A 12097-nucleotide genomic window follows, 5' to 3' on the forward strand; every position below is an offset into this window, starting at 1 on the left:
AAAAAGTGAATGGAACGTTAAGAAATTGAATAAACTAACTGCCTCACGACGACACATTAGCTGAAATTTCAAGAGTTTTTTACAGGTAGTTGAGGTGAGTAATAAAATAATTATCGCATTCAGTTTTGCGTGATATCTACAATGATCGAAGCCTCGGTTTGCATTTATGCTTGCCTACGATTGATAATAACAACCTCTCCCTGAGACAAACTCTGCCTAGATAATTCTCAATATCAAGCACAGCTTCACCAAATAATTATTTAATGTATGTCAGCTATGTGCATGTTTTACATATATTTTGTTACTATCACAAAAGGTTTTCTGCTCCTGGAAAATTCAAATAACCTCTAAAAGCAAAATATGCACAGTAATGCACCAGATGGACTTCGTCTTGTTGACAAAGGTTTTGCTTTGGTGTTTCTTAACTGCCATTGGATTACGACGTCATCGTGATGATACTCAATTTCACTCAGAGGTTGTTTGCTATTTAGTTAAAAACAATGTTGGTAATTTTGCCTTGCTTTGCCTTGCGTCATCCAATGCCAGATGGCTCAGGTGAAACATGAACGTATTCCAAGTGCCAGCGTTGGCGATTTGCCATTGCAGTCAACCGGTCTTGTCCAGACAAGCCAGTTTCTTCCTCAATGATGTTCTTGAGGGTGACAAACGGGCGCCCAATTCTTCTTTTTGCTGAGGGTGTCCATAGCAGAAGCCTACCAGCGGGCTCTTCATGACGACTAACATGGCGCGCAGAGTCAAACGCCGCTGACGAACCGTTTCAGACACACGAGGAAGCGTACCGTACAGAGAATTGTTGGTAGGATGGCTTTTCCAAGATATGTCATAGGCGTGTCTAAGCATTTGTTTGGCAAAAAATGGTAATTTAGTTGAATCTTAAAATTCTAGAGTTAGAGCTGGTGATCAAACTTTGGAAAATCATTTGTTCGAATGTGGCAAGCATAAAAGAATATTGCCAAGACAAGCCAAAAAAAAATCATCAATTGTATTGATCAGGTAATATCGAAGGAGATAAAAAATAGATATTATTCTATTATTGCAGATGAAGCTGCGATTCTTCTCACAAAGAACAGTTGCCCCTCGTTCAACGATTTGTTGATTTTTTAATGAATGCAATTTATACACTCACTATAGTCATCGACTAAATTCATCTGTCTGTAACACTCTTTCCAACGTTGAAATTAATAACATGTTATCTGTTGTTTCTCAAACTGCTAATTTTATCAACATATCACAGATACGCAACATGCCTCTTGCAGAGCATGTGAAAAAGTCAGATGTTCAGACCACGAAGGCAAAACTGGTAAGTCTTTGTAAAACCAGATGGGTTGAGCGAGTTTACATTCTTGAAACGTTCGAACGTTTATCTCTTTAATCGAAACTCTTCAGGACATGATAAACAATGTAAGCCACGATGTAAAGCCTTCCCTTGCTGCTGATGCTTCTCACTTACTTTCATTAGTCACTCAATTTCATTTTATTGGTGCGCTAGTTTTTACCTCAAAGATTCTTGGTGCTACTCTTCCAGTACGCAATTGTTGCATGGAAAAACTATTGATGTTAAAGATGGTTTTCATTTGATAACCACTTTGAAGAATGATGTAGTAAACATGAGGAAGAGCATTGATTATTATCATTGATTTTTAACAACGGCGATTTCGCTCACTTTGTAACCCTGCAAAAATTGACAGATAAGGTATTCCAAAATGCTTGAAATCGCATTTCTAGCACCTTATGTTTCAAAATTTTCCAAGGGAATATGTCCGGCGTCCGCAGTTTTATGGCTGACGTTTGAAAAATTCTAGAACCGCCTCTGGTAGCTAATATACACTTTAACCCATGATTTCGTAATCAACCAATAACATGAACCATACGACGCATAAACATGGTTTGAACTTCTTAGACCCCTAACGTTGCAACCACTGGTCTAATTATTTTTCTACGTTTCTAACTAAATAGATGTATTTCATTTTATTATAACTAAATAGATGTATTTCATTATTTTTCTACGTTTCTAACTGAATACATGTATTGCTTTAAAGCAGTAGTCAGACCTTAACACAACTTTCGCTCATATGAAAGTTTATATTGTTCTTACCTCTCTCGCGAAATCCTAGGTTTCCAATTCAAATTTAACTCGAGAAATAATGCCTTAAATGTGTGTATTTTTGTATCGCCATTGTGTACATGCGAGCGAAGCCGCAGTCCAGCAGCGGTTTCTCGTCGTTACGTCACTGCGCGGTGATCGTTGTCAACATTAGACTAAATATACTAGCAAAAGTAGAAATTACGCATAAGCATATTCATAGTTGCATTTTATTTTCTAAGTTTTTAAATTATTTTGCGCAATGGATACGGATTACTCAAACGATTCCTCTAGTAATTATTCTGGAAGCAGTGTTTCAAACTACGAAGAAATGATTAACGATCAAAACATGATTCAACCATATGCTTATGAGCCGATTGAAACAGACTCTAGCGACGAGCCTATGGACGACTCCGACGAAGTTCAGCTGTTGTAACAATGAATGAAGACTCAGCACAATTTGAGGTAATAGATACTCCGGACTGTATTACAGATAATCCTGTTTTTCGAAATCTTTGTTTAAATTATTGGGTATTACGACTGGCATGGAGTGAGTACAAACAACACTATGGTTCAAGAGCTGAAGAAGGACCTGAACACAAAAGACAAAGACATGTGGCTTACAGGCAACTGGTTCGATGGTGTTGGAATGTATTGGGCAAGGAAATTAGAGTACCACTACCATCTTGTGCTGTTAGCTGCATTCAAGCACATTTCCAAACACCAGGTCTAGAAGAGGACTTTGTCTTTGAGGGTTTTAAATTTGCTGATGAATAATAATGGTAATTTAAAATATTATAGCCATATTTATAAGTATTGTTAAGTATGAATTACTAATAAATAAAAATATAAATTGGATTTAGTAAATGAACAATAAATACAAATTATAATGGCCAAGCCAAACCAATTCTTTATTTGTGCTATGCAAGGATTTTGGTGTACATAATTGAAAAGTTCCTTTGCTAATAAATTTGCATAGCAAAACAAAAAATTGGGCTACTTTACTATTAGAGATTCTCTTACTATTAATTATATATATTGATATATACATAAATATTTTTTGGGGACTATTTACCCATTCTTGATTTGTGTGCTTGTAAAACACTTTCTTTGTTTGGCTTTTCTATAGATGCAATATTTCTTGGAATGTTTGCTGGTAAAGAAATCTTGTTACGTACATTTTTTACATTAAAACAGCAGACATCTTCCATCATACCTTGCACAAAAGAATATGACTTACTCGCCATATTTGGCTTGGCTACCCAATTTTTTCGCCCTTTTGGGAACACGATAAGCACAAGTGGAAGGACGGAAAATACTTTATTAAAAGTGCTTTTCGTATAAAGGTATGCTTGCAAGAACCAAGTTGGCAGTGATAGACCACAATGTAAACACTGGCAGAAAACAAGCACAAGTTCAATGTGGAAAGCAGCAAGGGGAAAAGTGATATAATATTGTGTTCGTATAAAAACAGGATTATCTGTAATACAGTCCGGAGTATCTATTACCTCAAATTGTGCTGAGTCTTCATTCATTGTTACAACAGCTGAACTTCGTCGGAGTCGTCCATAGGCTCGTCGCTAGAGTCTGTTTCAATCGGCTCATAAGCATATGGTTGAATCATGTTTTGATCGTTAATCATTTCTTCGTAGTTTGAAACACTGCTTCCAGAATAATTACTAGAGGAATCGTTTGAGTAATCCGTATCCATTGCGCAAAATAATTTAAAAACTTAGAAAATAAAATGCAACTATGAATATGCTTATGCGTAATTTCTACTTTTGCTAGTATATTTAGTCTAATGTTGACAACGATCACCGCGCAGTGACGTAACGACGAGAAACCGCTGCTGGACTGCGGCTTCGCTCGCATGTACACAATGGCGATACAAAAATACACACATTTAAGGCATTATTTCTCGAGTTAAATTTGAATTGGAAACCTAGGATTTCGTGAGAGAGGTAAGAACAATATACACTTTCATATGAGCGAAAGTTGTGTTAAGGTCTGACTACTGCTTTAATTAATTTTCAAACGAAAAATATAAATTTCTAAAACTGATAAAAATATAAAATAATAAAAAAAGGACGACTTACTTGCAACGAAAACTCTGACTTTAGATATAAAAGGAGATAACGGACTGTCCTTTCTTGCTAATCGAAACTCATACGTTCCATCATAACTATAAGTGATATTTCTTAATTGCAACGTTGAAGGTTTGTAGACATCATAAATTGGAAGAATTGGATCTTTAAAGTTATCCACTGATGAATCCCGAGCGACAGTGGCCAATCGTATTCCTTGTGAACCATTACTACTACCACTGAAATACCAATCTCTACTCTCCAAATCATTTATACTATCATTAAATGTCCAGGTTATAATTTCTGTTTCTCCAGGTGAAAATGTAAAACTTGTGCCAGGAGGAGGTGATACAATTTTTCCTATTACAAGAAATAAAAGATAAAACTATAAAATCTAATAAAACTTATATCATTTTGAGCCATTAAAGACCAATTTTTAAATAAAAACAGTACCAAATGACAGATAACAAAAATGTTTCCATAATTTCGTAAAAGCACTATTGCCAATACACATTTAATATAAACGACAACTTTTTTGAAAATAGACATGTTTCGACATCTCATGATGCCATCTTCAGTATGAATGAAATAATAGGTGATACAGGGTTTATATAAAAGTAATATGATACATAAATTGGAACAATAAAAAGGAAATAAGATAATATAATGAGGAGCGTCCGAGCGTATTATAAACTAACTATTGTATTGAATTTAAAAACTTGAACATTGAGGTCAGGGTTAGTTTTGTTAATGTGGAGTGCTTCTTTGATTTTAAGGGTGAATGAGGTGTCGGCAGTGTCGATGATTTTGAAACAAGAGGGTATATAGTTGGCTTTGCATTAGTGAGATTTAAGAAGGTGTCGGTAGATGTGAGAGTTTTTGTCTGTTGTGGTATGTTCCCTGATTCTGGTGGATAAATGGCGCGAAGTTTCGCCAATGTATCGGGAATTACATCCCGCGCAATTGAATTCATATACGACCATAGATTTAATTGAATCAGGGATTGGGTCTTTAAATGAGAAAAGGTTTTTGATTTTGAATGATGTGAAAATTAGTCGAATGTCAATATCTGTACAGAAGCGTTTCATAATGTTTGTAAGTCTGCGTTGTGTGTGTCGTGAGTAATGTCCGATGTATGGTAGTTTGAAGTATAGAGTTGTTATTTTGGAATTTTCATTTGTGTTGGTTGTGATCGTCGTGTCAGGAGTTTCGGTGTCTAGGTTGAGGTTGTTGCTTTGTTTGTTGTCGAGATATCGTTTTACGGTTCTGTTAATAAAGTGAAGTGGGAAAGAGTTTCGTAAAAGAGTGGATGTGATGTTTTTTTATGTCTCGTTGAAAGCCATTGTTCGTATTGTTAAGTTTGTATGCTCTGTCGATTAGTGTGCGTATAAGTCCGGTTTTGTATGAAAGTGGTGTGAAACTAAAATAGTTCGTCAGAAGTCCTGTGTACGTTGGTTTGTGGTATGTAGATGTTGTACAGCTGTCGTGAGATTTTGTTAGTAAAATGTCAAGAAATGGCAGTTTATCTTGTTGTTCAGTTTCAAAGAAAATCTAATGTTTGCGTGCTGTGTGTAATGTAATTATAAAACTTCATGGCCTCAGTTTCGTTAGTAAAACACAAAAATATCGTCAACGTATCTGCGGTAAAATAGTGGTTTAGTGTCGTTGTAGTTGTTTAGCCAGTTTCGTTCATGTGAGCCCATGAAAATGTTAGCAAGTATGGGTGCTAAGGAGAGCCCATCGCAACACCGTCCGTCTGGTCATAAAATTTTCCATTAAATAAAAATGCGTCTGTGCTGTTGCTATTAAAAACAGTTGTGTGAGGTCGGTCCTGTTTATACTGAACGTGGGGTTGTGAGTGAATATTAAGTCGATTGCTAGGTTGATGGTTTCAGTAAGTGGTATGTTAGTAAATAGGCTTTCAACGTCGTAGGAGATGAAGAATTTGTGACAAGAAGTTGAGTTGAAAGATGAGAAGTCGTCGAGGAAAGTGAAAGAATCTTTAGTGGAGTGGTCATCTGGTATGAGTGGCGTTAGTAGAGAACTAAGATACTTAGCTAAGTATCTTAGTTGGTGGTGTTAGTAGAGAACTTAGTTAGTGGTGTTAGTAGAGTTCTCTACTAACACCACCAACTAAGATACTTAGCTAAGAGACATGAAAAACGAGACATAAAAAACGTCACATCCACTCTTTTACGAAACTCTTTCCCACTTCACTTTATTAACAGAACCGTAAAACGATATCTCGACAACAAACAAAGCAACAACCTCAACCTAGACACCGAAACTCCTGACACGACGATCACAACCAACACAAATGAAAATTCCAAAATAACAACTCTATACTTCAAACTACCATACATCGGACATTACTCACGACACACACAACGCAGACTTACAAACATTATGAAACGCTTCTGTACAGATATTGACATTCGACTAATTTTCACATCATTCAAAATCAAAAACCTTTTCTCATTTAAAGACCCAATCCCTGATTCAATTAAATCTATGGTCGTATATGAATTCAATTGCGCGGGATGTAATTCCCGATACATTGGCGAAACTTCGCGCCATTTATCCACCAGAATCAGGGAACATACCACAACAGACAAAAACTCTCACATCTACCGACACCTTCTTAAATCTCACTCATGCAAAACCAACTATATACCCTCTTGTTTCAAAATCATCGACACTGCCGACACCTCATTCACCCTTAAAATCAAAGAAGCACTCCACATTAACAAAACTAACCCTGACCTCAATGTTCAAGTTTTTAAATTCAATACAATATTTAGTTTATAATACGCTCGGACGCTCCTCATTATATTATCTTATTTCCTTTTTATTGTTCCAATTTATGTATCATATTACTTTTATATAAACCCTGTATCACCTATTATTTCATTCATACTGAAGATGGCATCATGAGATGTCGAAACATGTCTATTTTCAAAAAAGTTGTCGTTTATATTAAATGAGATAACAAAAACATATCAAACCTAAGTATATTTCTTATCTATCATAACAACGACGACGACTACCACATGAATAATGCCCTGTGGGCTGTTCAAATGAAAATATGATGGCAGAGGAACTCAGGTTTTTGAAGTTGTTCCACAAAAATGCACCACAATTATAGAGAGACCTATGTCACAGAGGATATGTACGACCTCAAGCAAAAATGGACCACCCTAAAATTCAGACTCAAACTTATTAACATTTTTTTGTTCCCATACAAAACATGGTGAGCTGTTTTCCATACGGTCGCTCTAGAATAACCTTCGGCGCCGTGTGCCTGAAAGCATGCGAAGTAAGGATAGGAAAATAAGCACCAACGCCTGTGTTGTGGAGTTCAAAGAGCATTTTTATGATATTTTTATGTTAAGACTTTCATACAATAGCTGGAAGTATTAGTCCATTAGGACAAAAAGGAGAAGTCAACGCGGTATCATGTAAGACTTTACTTTGTGGAGTACAAGCAGTGCTACCTTATGAAATGACAGACAGAGACGAAAGAACAATAGCTTTGTAGACGTTTACCTTGACAGTAAAGATATATACTCAGCTTAACAAGGAAGGATTGTCATTGCCTTGTGCAGTAAAGAAAATCTATCAACTCTTTTAAGGTTGTCATTTCAAGTTCTATACACAATAAAATCCATTACTTATATTTTTCAAATGTGACATAGCTACGCCATAATTAACGTCACCCGAGTTTAGCGATTGTCTTTTGGCATGCATACAAACATGATTGTGAATATGACACACAGACTAAACTCCTGGTAAAACATGGAATATATGATGGTGTAATAGACTCTGCACCACGCATCTATGCAAGACCCTGTTTTCCAATAGGATATAAAGAAAATAACAAGCCTTATTAATGCTGGAAGAAGTTTAAATGAACAAGAAGAATGTGATGTCTGTGTGTGACATTTGTGTACTTGTTCAATACAAAGAAAAAGTGGCATCCTGGATATTTTTCATGAAATCCGTTCATGAAAGTCAAGAATGAAAAACATAGACCAGGAGATATCAGGGAGGTACGGTGGCCATTAATAAAGACATTGAGGAAAAAGGAAAGAAAGGTTTAACTGTTAAGCTCAAGGCTGAGGAGTCAGTTGCAGAGGACATTGTAACAAGTAGCTCTACATGTATTTGTAAGAGCCTTATTGATCAAAACTGATAAAAGATGAACATTACTATAAGAGATATCAAAAGACAGCAACCAGTTTCCAACTATAATGATGTACTTGAGAAAAATTATGAAAACCCTACAGTCCTAGGATTCACAAAAAAACTTGTGAAACTGAGAAACAGTTTTTTAAATTGACAAACAAGTTTTTTTCCTTTTAAAATTGAACTGAATGATTGCAAAATAGTTTTAATACATCAAGGCCAAATGTGATCTTTCTAAGCAAAAAAAGCAATACTACAGAAGAAGCTAAAATTGCTAGAAGTGATGGACTTTGAAAACTTAATGGAAAAATGATATCAAACTAAATGATTGAGGTCAATTTGTAATTAACAGAAGATTTAGTGCATTGATGTATGAATAAAGACATGGGCATTTAAACATTGTTCACACATTGGTATGAGCATCAATTGATAAATAATAATAGCTGGCATATAAATATTTAATAATTTATAATTTAGATTCATAATTGCACTACAGCCACATAGAGCAGCATAGTTTATAATGGTGAAACACATTTAGTATTATTGTGCAAGCATAAGTGCTATCTCTATTTACCGCAAAAATGTCAATTACCCTATTGTAAATGAGATATTTATACTTCTTTGCTAAATAGCCATTATGTACATGTATTTAAAAGATGAAAATACTGCAAGGTATTGCTTTTGGATTATTTTTAAATGCAGAACTGGCTACAATGTGTGTTATTGTGTAAACACGAGGACTTAAAACCAGCCAATATTTTAGTCAATTTAGCTTAAATTTCTAAGCAAATTCCACAGTTTTATTTGACAAAAATACACATTTACTTCCTCAATGGTCTAATAAAAATAATAACTACCTCGACAAGATGAAATCCAACAGAACAAAACAAATGAAAGGAAGTCAAACTTTGCCATCTTGTATTCTGTCTATAAAGGTTAAAGTGAAGTTGTGACTTTAGTAAAATCACAGAACTACTACATAAATATATGATGTATTCCTTCATATTTTATGTATATTTTTAATTTCCCATAACCATAAATATCGAAGGAAACATAAGAGTATAAACTTCTAAAACTTTCTTTGGAAAACATGTTTTCAGTGTAAAATCATGGCAAATATCGTAAAACAAGATTTTTTCGTTTTGTACTTTGCGGAAGTACTGACATACTTTCCACTATGATACAAAACGGGCAACTTCTTAATCACAGGAAACTCAGTGAAATGTCAATAAAATTATTTACAAATGGACTAATCAGTCAATTTTTGATAACATATTAAATGATTCACTTTACCTTATTGAACGTTGTGAGACTTAACACATTTCTTGAATAAATCGGCTAATTTTACTCTTTAAAAATTATTTCCGGGTCCATGGTGTGCAAATATTTATTTCTTTGTTCATCGTCAAAATTGTATAAAGGCCAGTTAGGCCACAGAAGATCATTTTCGTATTCTAACTATTTTGTGTAACATTGCAAAGTACATGTTATCTTTGGATTAAAACCATAGATATTATAAATAAATTATAAAACATAATGACCGAAGAAGGTCGTATAACCAGACCCGAATACAAAGGATGGGGTGCCAATTCTTGGTGTGCAAGTGCAACCGCCATGTTGCATGATTTTAACAAAGGATCTTCCTTATTTACAATGCATAATTCATCTAACATGGCGAGCATTCCATTTTTCTCTTACTTCCAGAGAATTGTTGCTCACCCCCACCTTATAGTAAAAAAATATTTACAGTAGTTTCTTGGGTTGGGATGCCCAGAAATCCATCTAGTTAAGACAAGACGGGGCGAAACTAGACTAGAACACTAATTGGGGGTGAATATTCATGTACTAAGCTTTTCCCTGCTACTTTTTGTTGGCGATTTTAATTTCAAAATATATCATGGGCCTGTTGCACGAAGCCTGGATAGCAATTTTTTCAAACTTTTATAAAACCTGTTAAAAAGCAAAAAATATAAATTCGAACTGAGCAATCACTGAAAAGTCTGAAATAAAATATTGTTTCGAAGATTATGAAGTTTCTTTGTCGTAAGTAAAATATAAACACCTTTTTTACAAATTTGAAAATTTTTGCTATCCAATGGATATCGCTATCAAGGCTTCGTGCAACCGGCCCAGCAGGGCAGTGCTGAACATATGAATAACCCCCCACCTTTATTTTGTAAAAGAAAAATAAAAAATGGAATGTTTGCCTTTAGCCGATACTACAAGGTCAATATTAACACTAAGCTTCGAAGGATTGGAGGCAGCACTGGGGGAAGGCTAAGCCCCCCAACAAAATCTAACCAAACTTTTTTGTCATTCTTTGCGAATGCTCTATTACTTAATAACTGCTGACTACGATATCAAAGAAAAACATCTTTAGGCCTTTGAATGTAAATGTATTATAAAGTTAAAGTTATTGCTCTTGTTCTTTTAGCATTCAAATTGTGAATGAAATATCAAAACGTTAACAGTTTTATTGTTACTCCCGAATGATGGAGGTTTTTGTACGTCTGGAGCATTGCGATATTAAACAGTCGGGATTCTCCAGTACATTTGTTTATATTTCAAGTATTAAGACGGTAAATTTTCTAAAGGTCCCCGCATTTTTGAGGCTCTCTTTGTGTTGTCGAACAACCCACTAGCCCTGTATTAAAAATGAGACCATATAAACTGTAAACAATTTTTGTTACGATTGGCGCTCCATAGTAGATCACTAAAGGTGTTCTTAACTATCCAACTATGGTCTTCTCTTAACTAGATGGGTCTCAAGGCATTCCCTAATCAAAGACAAATTTTGAAATTTACGATTTAGGTTCATCGAAAATAAGATTTCGTGCTTTTTCAGGGCCTTTTCGTGATCCTGTTCTAAACAATTTGGTATACACAGGAAACAAGTCTGGAAGGCAGGTGTACAGTAAGATAAGTAGAAAATACTTATTAAAAAACAGTATTACCTTACACTGTTATCAAAAACAACTAATGAATGAGTCAGAATGACCAGTGTATTTTCCCATCCAAAAATGCCTTTCTTCTGGAAATCATAAAGAATTGGTAGCTCCAAAGGGAGGAAAAGATGCAAAATTCAAATCTTATCAAAAAATGTAAATGTTCGTAAAAGCGCCATTGTGACTTTACAACATGGAAAATGTTTATAAACACATGTTTAGAAAAAATTTATGATTTTCTTGAAAACAAATAACTGTTCTCATAATTTCTTCTTTCGTCGGCTATCTCGTACTCCGATTCATCATTTTTTTGCAAAGATTCATAATTATTATCTTCTATATTCATTTTCGATATGTCCAGTTCTTGATAAGTTTTATCAACTGTATCATCCTTTGGTCCCAATGATTGATAATTATCTTCTTTATTATTAATTTTTGATAAATCCAATTCTTGATAAGTTGTATCAACAGAATTTATCCTAACTTCAGGTGGAGATTGAAATTGTTGACAATTTTTACAAAAGCAATGTTGACGATATTGAAAAACAATAGAAACCAAAATTCCAACGATAATTCCAGATGTTAAAGTTATTAAAATAATGTACCATTCTGTTTTGCACTGTTTTATTCTCTCTTTTTGGTCATCACAAAGAACGTTGTCTAGAGAAGAAGCATAGAACTGAAAAATATGAAAAAAAATCAAAAGAGTTTATTTGTATACAATACTAATATACATATGATAACAAGATTGGAGCTTTTTGTTTGAGCAATGGATAGAT

General features: G+C 34.6%; 2 protein-coding genes across 2 annotated transcripts in view; both read right to left on the reverse strand.

The window, feature by feature from the left end:
* Window positions 1-12097, reverse strand: part of LOC124451702 — a 55696-nt gene that overhangs the window by 38957 nt on the left and 4642 nt on the right. The gene's annotated exons all lie outside the window — the stretch shown is intronic.
* LOC124451679 (hemicentin-2-like) overlaps window positions 1-12097 on the reverse strand; it is a 140802-nt gene that overhangs the window by 25477 nt on the left and 103228 nt on the right. The window contains exon 13 of the mRNA XM_047002279.1: window positions 4201-4548. Coding sequence (XP_046858235.1) covers window positions 4201-4548 — 348 coding nt within the window. The remainder of the gene's footprint in view (window positions 1-4200; window positions 4549-12097) is intronic.

This window comes from Xenia sp. Carnegie-2017, unplaced genomic scaffold (genome assembly GCF_021976095.1).
Source record: "Xenia sp. Carnegie-2017 unplaced genomic scaffold, XeniaSp_v1 HiC_scaffold_24, whole genome shotgun sequence".
In the NCBI taxonomy this organism is placed as follows: Eukaryota; Metazoa; Cnidaria; class Anthozoa; order Malacalcyonacea; family Xeniidae; genus Xenia; species Xenia sp. Carnegie-2017.